The 16012-nt window shown below is 35.8% G+C and overlaps 1 protein-coding gene across 1 annotated transcript in view; it reads left to right on the plus strand.

The window, feature by feature from the left end:
• Positions 1-16012, plus strand: part of TBC1D15 (TBC1 domain family member 15) — a 38471-nt gene that overhangs the window by 14779 nt on the left and 7680 nt on the right. The window contains 9 exon segments of the mRNA XM_068400514.1: positions 4832-4934; positions 5909-6106; positions 7645-7773; positions 9621-9724; positions 10028-10122; positions 11627-11743; positions 14572-14672; positions 15395-15494; positions 15851-15948. Of these exon segments, the coding sequence (XP_068256615.1) occupies positions 4832-4934; positions 5909-6106; positions 7645-7773; positions 9621-9724; positions 10028-10122; positions 11627-11743; positions 14572-14672; positions 15395-15494; positions 15851-15948 (1045 nt within the window).

Genomic DNA, 16012 nt, shown 5'->3' on the forward strand with positions numbered 1-16012 from the left:
AACCTAACACTGCCAAGTCCACCGCTAAACCATGTCCTTAAGCACCACATCTATACGTCTTTTAAAAAGTTACCACAGTGTTAAATACTTGGGTTTTGTTGTATATTTATAGAATCATAGAATCATATAGGTTGGAAAAGACCTTTAAGATCGAGTCCAACCGTAAACCTAACACTGCCAAGTCCACTGCTAAGCCGTGCCCCTAGGTGCCACATTAACCCAAATGTATTGTGTTACCTCCAAGTTTTTCACTTGGATAAAAGCCTCTTTGATGGGCACAGAGTAAATGCAGAGTAAAATAAAATTTTCTGCTCTCACCATGCAGACAGAAGTATAATTAAAGAAGGCAACAAGGTAAATAAGAGTAGGTAGAGCATAAAGAAACAATGAGGTGTAAGGGGTACAGCTGTAACAGGTGTAAGATCAGTGAAACAGGTATTCTGTTTTCAAAATGTTTTGTTATCATCACTTGCAACATAATATTCTGATGACAGATTTGAAGGTGGATAGTGAAACGGCTGTGGGAATACTTATAGAGGGCTCTTTTCACATTGGTTGCATCAACAAGATCAGAGTTGCCTTCGAAAAGTAGGGAAGGCTGTTGCAGAGTACCACTGTTAGGCTGGAGAGCAAGCCAATAGGACGTGAGGGTTGTACATTCATTGAGCTGATTTGTGAAAGGCTTTGACAGTGCCAAGAAGGGGTGTTGGAGTCTATGATAACAAGAAGCTGTCAGCTGCTTGGAGAAGGTAGCACAGTCAGTGTGACTAGCTGGTGAAATAGTACTGGCTGTAGCATTGTGTGTGAGCTTTTTAAGGGGAAAAGTCAAGAAGACCAAAGGAGAGGCTATTAGGGGGACAAGATAAAGGTGTAAGTAAGAATATTTTCTATACAACTGTAGATTAGGAAATTCTGGATGACACCTTCATCTTAAATCTTGAGTTTTTTTTCTCTAGGTTCCCTTTGATTTCTTCCTCAAACCTCCTTTCATTTTGTTTCCTAATTTCATTGCTAGTGGAGGTGCCGGGGAATATTGTTGTCCTGCCATCCCCCTGCCTCCCTCCCCCCCCAAGGAGATTGTTCCTCTTTGAGCATAGTACTCTGTGTTTACTTAATTTGTGGATGTCTTCCAAATAGTTACTGGTAGGCTAGGGCAGGTTCTTGAGGCAACGTTATGTAGCAAACACTGGAAAAACACCTGTATTGTATGGTGAGTTGCTGAAAGCTTCATGCCTTATCTATGTGATCTGTTGCCTGTGTACTGCAACAATGTATTTCAAATTTTCTAACTAATTCCCATAATATGTATTTAATAAACAGAACCAAGTTTTAAGTAGGCCTAGTGAGTGCATTTGACAGTGTAGCAAACTGGTTTGCATTGACTTAATCAAAACTTTTTTCTTGTGATTAACTACCAACTAGAAACATTAAAATTTTAGATGAAGGTTTTTTCCTTATGCCTTCTTTCCACTTAGTCCTTTTGAGGCTTTAGCAAAAGCAATTTGAAACTAGTGAGATCATGCTGCTGGGTTTTTTAATTGCCACTATTTAAAGAGCATATTATTTGAATATATGTGTGTGTGTATACACATATATATACAAAAAAAGCAGTAAGCAATAGAAAAGTTGATAATTAAAATGCAGTACTGCAACTATAGGTCTGTAGTTATACTTGCATTAATTTTGGTGGAGTTCTGTGTATTTAATGTTGAGACACCTGGGCTAAGCTTGTTTTATATTTAATGTTTTTTCCTTAAAGGCATAAAATGTTTACAAGAAGATACTACTCTCCTCTGTAACAAGTTATTTTGTCTTTTCATATTCAGGAAGTTTTTTCTATCTTTTGACTTCATGGTTGAAAGTTTTTAAAAAACAGAAATCTAAACTAACATACCAGAAAACCTTAAACCATTTTATGAAGCTGGACACCTAAGCTCCTATAAGTCAGACATATAGCTTCTGTCCAGCAGTTGGTTGTCAGTTTGTTACTACCTATGTTAGACAGTTTGTGTTACTACAGGCATTATTTCCAGTTTTATTGAGTCATGTGCTACAAATAACTATACTTCACATTGCTATGTAAAGTTAATGCTTATTGGTGAGTCACTGAATGAAAATTAAATAGGTTGTGATTTTGGTTTCTGTTTTAAACACTGGCTGTTTCAGATAGTCTGCACTGAGTCAGTGGGCACTTAGTATTCTTCCTTTATTTGACTCAGTGGATTCTTAGTTCTTATCCTTTGTAGCCTCTTGCAGGTGATGTGGACAGTCCTCTTGGGACAGTGCAAAACAGTAGCTGTCAGGTGCAGAAGAAACTATGCAGAGAGGCAGTCATGTCCTCATGTGTCTATTTTGAAAAGAAGGCAGTGGTGTAGGGTTTGTGCAGTCTGGCCCAGCAGCTCTGCGCTGGGGTGTCAAGGAATGCTTACCAGATGGAGTTCCCTGCCTAAGGTAAGACAGGGAAACTTGAAGTGATGTTCAAGCATCAGGATGTGCCGAGCTGCTTAGTATTGCCACCTCGAACAGTTCTAGGGACCAATGAATGCAACAGCAGGTACTTCGGGAACTTTAAAGCAAAAAGCTGAAGCAACTGTGGAAATTAAATTTGAATGAAGTTAAGCATTGAGCTGAGCACAGTTTTGGTTTTCTTCCTTAGATTCCTGTCTTCCAGTGAAGTTCTGCTTTTGGCACCAAATTCTTTTCTGTGGTCTAGTCATAAATTATGATGATTTTTTTTTTTTTAAGAAAAGAGAAAAGAACAGATATGCCACAAGTTATGGAAATGGCAGACTTCAGTCTCTGTATGTTTCTGATGTTTCCTAATGGTTATTTATGCTTTAGTACATGATGTATCTAAGCTCACAACCTCTTTTAGGAAAAGATGTTTACTCAGCTTTCTGGTTGCTATAAGCAAATACTTGGCAGCATAATTACTTGTTATCCCAACTTCTAGCTTATAATATATGAGATATTGATGTTAAGGCAGAAAGTTCAGCTTTTCTCTAAAATATCTTTGTCATAGGTATTTTCTTCCTCTGTTTCTGTTACCTCAAAAGTCTTTGCCCTTCTGTAACACCATTGCTTATAAAATGTCAGGTCACTGCTGAGATCAGTGTGTGTGAAGTGTCTAAACTTGAACAAAATATTTGCAATTTGTTGCTTGGAAGATTATGTGTTTCCTAGTTTGGCAGCACCAGTCTAATATTGAGAAAACACTGCATGTACAGATGACACTTTCTAACTCACAATATTATGAATAAGTGTTTATTACAGTGTCTAGCTCACAATTTGTTTTGAACATTACCCAAGCAGCTGTTGACGGCCCAACATGGCTGTCCAGATGAGAATATTTAATTAAAATGGAGATATGGTACAAAGTTTTCGTTCTTTTACTTAAGGAAAACATAATGTATGATTCAGCCTTTTCCCCTCTGCTGCTGCTTAGGAAAAGCCAGTTGAGCTTTAACTGTTGCTTCCTCAGAACTATGACTGTGGTGTCCGGCTGTCTCAAAATGAGATCTCTTGTTGCATTTCATATCCGTCACTGTTAACAGTGTCCTGTCCTGTTGGAATGGGAGAGAGATAAGGCTTATTAAAGTTCTTATCTTTGACTTTAATAACACGGTAGATGATGTAGGTATTAATAAAAATAAAAGTATTTTTTCTTTCAAATAGTGGATTTAAACTTTGGGAGAGAGCAATAGAGAGGTATTTTATAAATGTAAGCCTGTGCTATGGATTAGAGTCAAGATGGCAAAGTGCTTGGCTTTCCCCTGCCTGGCTACCAACTCCAAGGCTTGAATGGTAGCTTGGCTTCTGAGCTGTTCTCTCTCCTGTCACGTATTGAGCTGTAAACTGGTGATGCAGGAGCTGATTAATGAATTGATGGGGTGTCTGTGCCAGAGAAGGGGAGAAGATGGGATGTTGGGGTTGGGGGGTGGTGAGAGCAAAAGGACAGATTAAATACTAGGAGCAGCACAGTTTCACTGTCTTTGTTACCATTCTCATCTGCCTGTGCAAGCCTGTCAGAGAAGCAAATGTTACATTGAAGAACAAGTGTACAAATACAGTGAGTTAGGCTAAATCGGGTTTGTGTTCATTTAGCTTTTGAACTCTACACAGAAATACATTTGCAGGGCTGTACTGAGATGGTTCTGTTTCACAGTACAATGGCTGTGGTGTTTTTTAAGCTTCTTTCAGTATCAGCCTTGGTACTATTCTAACAGTAGCTGTTGTAATACTATTGGTTACAAATTTGTTCATATGCTTTCATACATTGAAAAGCAGTTTGTGTTCCTTTATGTAACATTTTACAGAGTGCCTTAATGTATGATTTACTAATTGGTAGAAAGAATTCCTTAACTGTATATGGTGACATGGGCTTTTTTTGCTTCCTCTGTTGCGTTAAGGGAGTTTCAGTATATATTGTGTTGTGGCTGACCATGTCTCACTAAATTCCATTTCCTGTGTCACCTCTCTTTTTTTTTTTGTGCATTGTCAAATATAGAAACTATAGTTGAAGAAAACTTTATTTACAGGTGGGTGACAAAAAGTTATCTTCCAGAGTAATTTCTCAAAAGCATCATGATTTTTCGAAGAATGAAAGGGTACAATTCAGAATGAATATGATGGTGACTAATCTTCTGAGAAATGAAAGTCCTGTTTTGTAGTGTGTTAGCTTGTGAACTTGTGCCAAGAACTAAGAGTGATCTTGCATCAGACCTGCTTTCTTTGCACAAAATCTGAAATGTGGCTTCAAAAAAATGTTCTAAAAATATTTTCAGGAAAAACTGGTGGTACTTGTAGAAACCCTTTTTTAATTTTATTGCAGATCTCCACAGGATAAACGAATTCTTCTCGTGAATTCTCAGAACAAGTCTCTGTCTCAGTCTTTTGAAAATCTCTTTGATGAACCATCATATGGCTTATTACAAGTATGTATTATCTTTGAATTTTTTTTTTCTGAAGACATTTATTAAAAAAACCCACCCTGCTATGTCACACAAGTATTCCCTGAATCACTGCTGTTGTAGAAGCATTAATTGTATCCTAAAACAAATGCTAACTATAGGAAGTATACTTACTTATAAGTTGTTTTCTATGTTCTAATAATTTCTTAACTTCCCTGTGGTACTATTTCAAACCTATTCAAGTTAAATGTCTGTGATTCTATCTATTTCAGTACAGATAGCTTTAGAAAGTGGAAGAAGGAAAAAATTTTAGAGTTACCAAAACATATTAATTAGAATTTTCTAAATTTTCCTTGACTAAATATTCTGTTCCTTGATATTATCTGACAGTTTTGAAGGGATACTGGCAATACAGCAGCAAAGAACACAATATTGCCTAAAAGAGTTTTTTTGTTTTGGTTTTTTTTTATGTTAAAACTGCTTATCATTTGGTGGGGTTTGTGGACTCGTGAAAGTCAGCAGCAAAATTTCTAGTGAGTTGATTGAGGCCTTTGTTTAATTGAAGAAAATCTTCATGAGGGAATTACATTAGTTTCTGGACTTAGTTGTCAAATCAAGTTTTGTGTGAGATTTCTAGCAGAGGATATGGTGACTCAAGATGTGTTTTCTCTATGAAGGTAGAGAAGCTAAGGAGCACTTTTTGTGGCATTAATGACTGGAAAGTAAACAGTAGATCTGATCTCCTTTTATACGTAGGTCAGGCTTACTGAGCATACTGCTATCCAATCTTTCAAATCAATCAGTAGTATTATCTTAATACTTAAGATAACCTTTTTTAATCATGTAATGAATGTACTGTATGAAACTACTGATACATGAAACTTCAGTAACTTTGAGACATACAATACTCTTCCTGTTGTTTTGCTTTCTTTGAGTACAAGAATTCCAAATAACTGGAGGCTTTTTGTATTTTACTTGATTTCCTTGTTATAACACAGAAATTGAAGAAAGATCCATACACAGTAACAATGGGAAGATTCTCCAAAGTCACAAACTATATTTTTGACAGTTTCCGTTTAAGTGACCCTTCAAGTCAAAGGCGACCACCGTCAGAGATGGCAGACTTTCTCAATGATGCTATTCCAGGGCTAAAGATAAATCAGCAGGAAGAACCAGGATTTGAAGTCATTACACGAGTGAGTGTGTAAATGAGTATGATACAGATGCATTGATTCCTTTTATGCACACCTTTAAAGGAATGGTAGGACTTGAAGCTTGGTGAGTTACACTGTTTATGCTTGGCGATTGTGGCATATGCTGCCCTACTGCTTATTCACAAGAGTAAGATCATCATCAGCTACTTATAGAATATGTCATTTTTATGCCTGCGAATATGAGTTTTGCTTTGAAAGAAAGTTTGTAATTACTGAAATGAGGATTATCGTTATCTTAGACTCACTACCCTGAAAAGTGACCCATTTCATGTTTAGTATTTCCTCTAAGGTCAGATAGAGCTATGTTAAGTAAAATTGGGGTATGCAGGTTAATAACCAACTTTCTTGGCTAATCACTTTAACATTTCAGTTTGTTTTAAGAGGGCTAAGAAGATTAAAACAAAGTTTTTAATTGAATGATTAATGTCTAGGGTGTATAAATGTACAGATTTATGTATGACTTGAACCAAAGCTAGAATGAACTTGTAACTGGATCATGAATCACTTTGTGTGGGCTCACTGTTGGTGTCTTGTTCAGATAGGTGGAAAAGATTTATTTTTTAAATGCTTGTGATTACTATTTAAGCAGCTTACATGTTTTTTAGAGCGTTAAACTGTTTCGAATGTTTTTTCTTGAGTTCAAAATAGTGTTAATATCTTAGCGGTAGCTGTATGAACTATGTAATTCGAAGAACTTTCTGTCTAGCACTTAATCAGTTAATTTATCAATGAGAAAAAGTATAATGAATGCTACATACTAAAAATAACACTGAACTATATGTCTTAATATGGCAAATGCCTTAGACTTCTAAAGAGTTGAAACAAATTGACTCGGTGGTTGCCATCATCAAAATATTTTTAGAAAGTAAGGAATTACTTTCTGCTGAATTCTGCTGTGTTTAAACATGAAATTTGAGACCTGAGAGAAACTAACCACAAACTGTGAAACTTTGGTGGGTGTTAGGAGTTCTGAAGGAGCATATAGTTGTGAGGGGCAGTGTACTTAAATTGATTTTTTCAGTTGCATTGTGCAGTCTGTGTGGGTATAACATCTCTGAACCCGAGTCAGTTTTCAGTTCTCTCTTAAGATGTACTCTTGAAGTGAAGCTGCCTATTGTCCTTGTTTGCTGTGCTGCACATATGTAATACGTTTCCAGTTGTGTAGAGGCTTTTAGTCCATGGGAAGCTAGTTCAGAGGTGTTTGTGGAGGTAAAAGGTTGCCTAAAACAAACACACACATACATCCTCCTCCAAAAACTGAAATATAACACGTATACCCAGGTCCTCAGCACAGTGGGTTGCTCTGAAGATTTACTTGTGTTGGTCCACGCTTCTTAAGTAGTGTGGCAAGTACTTGTTAAGGCACAGCCTTAGGTCCTTGGAGTTACTAACTGAGGTATGCATATGTGAAAATTTAGTTGCGCTGAATATAAGAAACTGGCAAGCTTAGTGGCATTTGTGCAGTTGTTTAAAACTACTGAAGCACTTCAGTGGGATTCTTACATTTGTGTATGTTTCAGATCGATCTAGGAAAACAGCCTGAAGTTATCAGAAGAGAGCCTGTGTCAGCTGAAGAATGGGCTAAGAATATGGATTCTGAAGGAAGAATTTTAAATGTTGACTACATAAAGCGATTGATATTCAAAGGGGTAACTTGTTTTTTTTAAAGTCAGCGAGACTGGAGGCTTGCTTCTGGACCCTTTTTCTTTCCTTCCCAAACCATGGTTATGCTGTTTCATTATACTTGTAATGCTTCATAAAGGATTTTGGGCATAAGCCAGTCAGTATTGTTGGAGAGACTTCATAAAGCATGACTTCATGCTAATCAAATACCTCAACAGTCCTGGAACCATACAAAGTGCTCTACAAGGAGAGGGATCTTGTGGTGGCTGGCTAAAGTGAATGAGTTGAAAAACACAAAGGCTTAAGTGATAAAGAAGAGAAATCAAAGTGCCTTTCAGGAAAACACCAGTGCTTCAGTGTTAGGCTATCAGGTTTATTCTTTTCTTTTTGAGGGTGTTTTCTTATCCTTCTCCCAACAAAAACTTCTCTTCTTTGCCCAGCAGTTCTCCTGGATTTGGCCTTCTGTCAGAGCAGTCCTAAACACTTTTGCTGATATTTATTGAACTGAGGTTTTTTGCAATATGAATGTGAATTCAGTCTGAGTGGTGGAAATTTTGAAAACTTTAGTTATGTCCTGTAACCATTCTACCTAATGTTACTTCAGCATTTCTCTTTTTTTTTTTTTTTTGGTGGGAATCAAGCTGCCTTAATGCATTCTTTGTCCACCTGTTGATGCCTGTTTGCAAGCGTGCAGTCTTGCATTCTTGGAGTTTGAGCAGAGTACAGAATGATAACATTGATATTACAGTTTTTTTAAAGACCTATACGTATTAAGTAATGCACTATGAAGGGGGTAGAGTGAAACTGAGGCCCTTTTCAGTTTCTGTGACTGTTCTTTAATGTACCTGTGCCTGAGGTGCCCAATAAAGGATGCTTCTGCAATCATGAGAATTACTACAAACCTTATCTTCCAGTAGCCCATTTCCCTGTCATCTCTGTTGTCCATTGCCAGAGGAGTGAGTGCTTGATTTTACTTATGACTCAAGATCCCAACAACTTCTGTTACATTAAGTGGAGATCCTCTTTAAAGAAAAAAAAAAAAGATAAAATGCCTCTCTCAAACTGTTTGCCTGTTACTGGAAAAGTTGCAGTTGCTGCTTGTTTTTGCAGTGGTTGATGCTATTTGCGTAATCTAATGGTAAACAAAGAAATACAGTGAGGAATCAATTTGGCCTTGGACTGGTAAACTGGGTAGTCTGATAGCAAAAGTGCCTCATTCTCACTACTGTATTGCAGGAGTTGAAAGAAACTTTTGATAAGAGTAGGATATGATTCAGCTAGTACCTTTGTCATCTACAAATGGTGAGCATTACTTGGAAAGATTTCTGACAAATAGTGTCCTAGACTGGACACTAGTATTTTTGATTGCTTGGAAGATTAAAATCTGCATGTTGGCCATGTCTTGTTAGATGAAAATATTTGTTTAAAAACATAAATAAATGGAAGTCTGGTCCTCAAGATCAGTTTGTGGTGAGACCAGAAGTTTGGCAGTTAAGCAGCATGATGTTTAAATATATGAATCTTAAAGGTACTTTTTTGCTTCTCAGAGTCTGTGATGCCCGTAAGATTTTTATTTCCAGCAGTGAAGCAAAAATACAGGAAGAAATCTCTTTTGTAAGGTTTCTTTTTTATCTCCTAAGGATGAACCCAGTGCTTCTACAGTTTTCTGCTTAATCATATTCTCTTCTTTCTGTTTCCTCCGAGTGTGATACCTGGTTAGCAGATGAGATTTGGCTACAATGTAAAAAGAAGCTTACTTATAAAAATTCTCTTATAAGTTTTTACTTTAAGAAGTGTTGTATCACTATAGGAACGTTTTCTCATAAAATCAAAATAGTCTTTTTGTTAATGTTACATATCCATTTTTCCCTAGGGTCTCTGCCATACTTTAAGAAAAGAGGCATGGAAATTTCTTTTGGGGTATTTTCCTTGGAATAGCACTAAAGAAGAGAGAGCAAATCTGCAAAAAAGGAAAACGTGAGTACAGTGGGGTTTTTTTGTTAAAAAATAAATTAAAAAGCTGCTTTTTTCTTAAGGCATATAGTGATGTAGGAAGCTTTTCGGAAACTTGAAAGACAGATGCTAAAGATTGTTGAATGAAAAGAAGTGTGTGAGACTTTCTTAAAAATGATTGTTATACTGAAGTAAAAATGTTATATAAACAGGGTGTTGTTATCCCATTTATGCCAAAGAACAAATGGAGTGAATGAATGCTTAAATAAAAAAGAAAGATGTTATAATTGAGCATGTTTTGGTTCCAAAATTATCTTTCTTCTTCAGGGACGAATATTTCAGGATGAAACTGCAATGGAAATCTGTCAGTGAGGAACAGGAAAAACGAAATTCAAGATTAAGAGATTATCGGAGTCTTATAGGTAAATTTAGATTTAGAAACATACCTAATTGTACAAATTCAATATGCAGTTGAAAAAATGTAACCTTTTGAGTAACCTGTATGAAGAGGCGCTAAAAGCTAACATGTTGTTGTTTTCAGAGATGTCTAAACTTTGTTATATACTTAATACTAAAACTTTGTTAACCAGACTAATTCAGAGCTTTACACATTAGTGTTACAGAATGGCTGGATTTTTTAATTTCCTTTACTTAATAACAAAAGGCCCTTTATTTCGTGTTATTTCATGATGTAATTTTACTGGGAATGTCATTAAAATAGTAACATAACAATAAGAATGTGGAAAGGTGTCTGTTTATATTTTAAAATTTCTTACAGGGATTTGTATATGTGCGTTCTGACTTGCAGAGTTTTATACCTACTTCTAAAAATTTCGTCAAGTTCTGCTGACTATTCGCAGTTTGTATCCTCAGTTCTCTTTGGTAGTGAGATTTGGGCGCCAATGTTTAGGATTACTAAATAGTTATTTCAGGAGACAGGATAAGATTTTTGTGTTATTCTGAGACATGGACTAAACTTATTTCAGGTAGTTATTCAGCAGGCAAGATGAAAGGGTTGAGTCTAATCTTAGTAGATTAGTAAACTCCCTTTTTAGAGAGTGTGTGTGTTAACAGGAAAAAAAATATTTGGCTTTCAAAAAAGGCAGAAGTTTTATCTCTGTTGAAGCAGTTCTGTTCCTTTTTAAGTGTTTGAAATGTAAATGACAATATTAGGCTTATGTTATAAAATAGATCCAATATTACAAAACACTCCTTTTGTTAAAGTGCCCTCAAAATTCAATCTTGAATCTCACATTATTAAAGAGTATTCTGTGTGCTCAGTATGTTTGAGGCACGAAAACTGCCTGATGAAACAGGCAGTTTCAGCTCAGTATGAGTTATAGGAACTTGTTACACAGAATTTATAAATATGCTGTGGTGAACTCTCTCACAGTGTCTTTGAGCTGATCAGGTGGTAACTTTCCTTTGCTTTGAGCAACCTGGTCTAGAGGAAATGTGTCCCTGCCTGTGGCGGGGGGTTTGGAACTAGATGATCTTTAAGGTCCCTTCCAACCCAAACCATTCTATGATTCTATATGGCTTATGCTGCATCACATAAGTATTCATAAATGGCATTGCATAACTAACTCACATAAAGTTGTTCTCAGTCCCTGTAAGTGTAAGACATTTTCACTGAATTGTAATCAGGAATTTTTCCATAAAAAGTATTAACAAAAAAAAAAAGGCAAAAAGCTTTAAAATCAGTTTATAAGCAAATCCTTTTATTGCAGACAGGAAGGATTTTCTTTTAAAATATTCTTTATTTTGAAATGACATTCAGTTATGCAGTTGTCTTAAACACTTCAAAGCTTTTCAGCAGTGTTTGAGGAAAAAAGCTGCAGCATAAAAAAACATTGTGAATTCATTTGATGCTGGCTTTGTAGAACTTGTTTTGAAAATGTTTTTAAATCTGGACTGTTTTCTTAGAAAAAGATGTAAACAGGACAGATCGAACAAATAAATTCTACGAAGGCGAAGATAATCCAGGATTGATTTTACTTCATGATATTTTGATGACCTATTGCATGTATGACTTTGACTTAGGTAAGTTGTGTTCCTCTGAATGCAAAGCCTTTTTAGTTTCTCTTATGCAGCTTTGCTTATGTTAAGGCCTGTTAATACAATTGAACTTGTATTGATTACAATGCTTTTTGTAAATGTCAAGATTTATATTTTAATAATGTAGATAACTTTGTTCAGTTTCTCATCCTATTTCTTCCTCTCTTCTATCTGATGCTTATCGAAGGCATCTGAATTCATCAGCCAAGGTGGGATTGGGAATTAAGTGGCAGGTTGTCTTCACCGTAGCCCTACTGTAGTGTGTGTGTTTTTTGGTGGTTTTTTGGTTTTTTGTTTGTTTGCTTTTTAGTATTGAAGCAGGTTTGCTTTTCAGAGTTTTAAATGGGTTTGGGTCTTTGAGTGTTATACCCATTTTTAAGACTGATATACCAATAAAAATGATAAACCAGCTACCACAGCTGTAATGAAAGCTCAGCCTGCTGAACCAGCTGTTTGTAAACACGGCTGTTCTTATGAATACCTAAAAAGCTGGTTCTTGAGGAGTACACTTAACAGTCTGTCAAAAATTACGCTTTAGTGTATGCATCTGTTGCAGAAGGAAGAGCATGTAACATCTTGCTTTAATCACAGTGTATATGAGATGTCTAAGTCTTTGCTTCTGTTAATTATCTTGGAAGAGAGGGAAAAGATACTTCTAGGTGGTTCCCCCCTTCACCGCTGGCATGACATTTGGCTGTTGTGTACTTGGGGTTTTTTTTGGTATTCTGTCTGAGAAAAGTGTTGGGATTCTAAAAGTCCACTTTGTGCCAGATTTTGAAGGCAAAAAGTAGGAACAAATCTTCAATTGCTAGTAAACTTGCTGCAGAGCCGTAGTACTTGTCGGCTTTTGTCCTTTCTGTCAAGTCTGTTTAGAGACTTGATCTTTGGCTTGAAAAAGAAGAGGAAAACTAAAACTGATTGAGACTCCTTAAACACGTAGCTCAGTTCGACATGACTTTCCACATTTCAACCTGCATTAACGTGCAGTGACATATAAGTGACATTAAAGCACATTCACCACCCTGTCTATTAAAAACATTGTTTAGATGGCTTAAATATATGCAGTGGATAAGTCTTCCGTTTTATAAACGAGCAAGAATAATGGAAATACAGTACATTTGACATTGTATCTGCCCAAGGCTTCTAAGCTACTCAAGCATCGGTACAATGCTGCCGTTAATCCTTCGACAGCAGCTGTAGAGAGGTCTGATGAATGCCACAGACTGCCAGATAGGGGATGGGACAGAACAGCTGTTAATACAACATTTTTCTGAATTAATTCCTCAAGTCTGCATTAATGAAACTGGTTTTATTCTTTAAGAGACTTTTAAACTGTCTTGAACAGAATTTTCTCTGCATTTATTTTTAATTGGCTATAGTATTAAATGTGTGGGGAATAAAACATTTTTTTCATTTGACCTTTTAATTATTTACCTGTTTTCTGTTCCTTGTTCTATTTTTCTTCTCCCACCTGCTCCGTATTTTCACAGTCATTGACTCCAATACTCTTCTCAGTTATTCAGTTAAAATTACTTCGTTAAGAAATGGAATCAGCCAAGCTTGAGTCTAACCAAGAAATGTCATGTCATGTTGAACCAACCACTGTTAATAGACATACACATAAATAATGTTCTCCCTTCCTTAGGGTGGTCAGCAGCAACAGGGCAGTAGATAAGCTGACTTGAGAATCAGTGGGAAGGTAGATGGAAGAAGGGGAAAAACGAGCTCTAAAAATCCTTGTCCTCTACTCTTCTTAATTGGGCTATTAATTACAAATAAGGAAGCTGGAAGAAGCATTAAAAAGCTGTACAATTTTGAAATGTTTTGGATACAACTAAAATTTTCTAGCTATTTGTAAAAATGATATGCTCTAAAAATAGGCATTTTATTCTCCAGTGAAATGTAAGCTTTTCTTATAAGGCATGTGAGTGCTTTTTAGGGCATATGAACTTGATTTACCATTTCTGGGCACCGAAACTTAAAGGCATTTCCTTGAATCAGGTCTGGATATGTGTTTCTTTCATGCTTCTCACAAGCAATACTTTGCTAATAATCCCCTTCCTCAGTTTGATAGGTAGTAGTCTTTTGTTGATGTTGGCTGCTTGGTTACATAGGTGGTCTTAGGCTTTGGTGTATTTAAAATACCATTCAAGCAGAACAGTTCCTACTTCCCTAAATACAGGAATCCTTAAAGCATATTCAGTGCCAGAAAAAAGAATTGTTAAGTGCAAAATTTTCTTCATAAAAGCTATTGCACCATATGTTTTCCTGTGATTGAAACTCAACATCTCTTCTTCAAATCTATTTAAAAATAAAATCTTCAGTGGAGGGAAAAAAGTGGAAAGATATAAAAAGATTTTAAATGTATGAAAGAAAGCAACCAGTTACAGATGGAGAGGAGAATAAATGAGTCTGTATTTGTGATGGTGCAAGGTACATATTTAATCTTCTTAAAAATACCAATATATGCTTCTGAGCTCTAAATGGGAACTTTTTTAACTAAAAATCTATTCTGGTGTCAGCTCAGTTTGTACGTATTTTAACAAATACATACCCAATGCGTTTGTTTTATGTTCTCTTTAGATTGGTAGAAACCACTGCTAGATCTTGTTAGATCTGCTTGATGTTGGTTGTTACTAATACAAAAATGTCTTTACTGGTGGTTGAGTTGGAAAATTATAGTATCTGTACAAACTTGGAATGCAAACATTCATTTCACTCAGTCATTCAACACACTTGAAAAATTACTGTTTAGCTGCTGAGTTTGAATTCCTATTTGCCCTTTTTTTTTTTTTTTTTTTTTCTCCATCAAGGTTATGTCCAGGGGATGAGCGACTTGCTTTCACCTGTCTTGTATGTTATGGAGAATGAAGTAGATGCCTTTTGGTGCTTTGTATCGTACATGGATCAAATGGTAAAATAAGGCTTTTTTAGCCCGCATAAACAGATAAGTGATGGATAGCATTTGGGGTTAATTTTATTTTATAAATTTTATTGGTTTTGTTGAATTCTTTTAAAGCAATCATCTTTTGTTTGAAGTCAATGTGCTTTTTCTGATTGACACAGGTTATGGTGGGTTTGTGATACTATTACTATGCAATACAGACAAATTCAGCTCCTTGGAAATTCCAAAGTAATTGAGAGCCATCACAGCCAAATTTGTATTAATCAGTAGTCCTCTAGCAGGATTTTGTTCAGGATAATGGTTCCCTGTCATATGTACCTTTTTGCATTTGTTAAATGCAATTTAGACTTTCCACAAACTGAAGCTTTTATGAATTGTGCATGTGGCAAAACAATATGTGACTGGAGTGAGAACAAAAAAAAGTTGTCCTTTTGGTTTGAGTGCGGTGATGCTGCTTGGAGGTACAGAGCATAGGCTGATTTGAAATATGTCGTCTTACATACAAAAGTGTTATTGAAGAAACACAGTTCACTGCTTTAGTTAAACCTTTCAGTAAAAGGCAGTCATTTCATTAGATAGTACAGTTAAATATCCCTATGTTAAATACCTAAAGAATGAGAACCACTGTTGCAATAACAAAACTTTTTTTTTTTTAATTAAAAATAGCTGTAAGTCAAAAAATTATCGTTGAGTTAATAAAAACAACAGTGCTAATATTTTATTCTATCCAGCATCAGAATTTTGAAGAACAGATGCAGGGTATGAAGACACAACTAATTCAACTGAGTACTTTGCTTCGTTTACTAGACAGTGGATTTTGCAGTTATTTAGGTAGGTATATTATTCATGCACAATCACTAAAACAACGTGCTGTGTTCTATGTGAATCGATATCCTTGCCAGTCTTTAAACATAATTCCAATAGTAATATTATATGAATACAGGACTTGTAAATTAATAACGCCTAAAATATTTCAATAATTACTCTGTGCCTGTTGAAAAACAGGGTCATCTTGTTACTGACTTTAAAAATATACCATCCTCCAGCAAATATCTTTTGATTCTGAAAAGGGGCTACCATCTTAATAATCAGTGGTATGATTGTGTACCTGTAAAGTGTGTTGGTTTTTTTTCCCCGTTGTCTTAACCATATTTGGTGTTTATGAAATATAATACTCTTATTCCTAGAATCCCAAGACTCAGGCTACCTTTATTTTTGCTTCCGATGGCTTCTTATCAGATTTAAAAGGGAATTTAGCTTTCAAGATATTCTTCGACTCTGGGAGGTAAGAAGATATTTCATCACACAAACTCCAGCAGTCTTTGGACTTTAGAACAAAAAGCATGGAT

Source organism: Nyctibius grandis, chromosome 5 (genome assembly GCF_013368605.1).
Source record: "Nyctibius grandis isolate bNycGra1 chromosome 5, bNycGra1.pri, whole genome shotgun sequence".
NCBI lineage: Eukaryota > Metazoa > Chordata > Aves > Nyctibiiformes > Nyctibiidae > Nyctibius > Nyctibius grandis.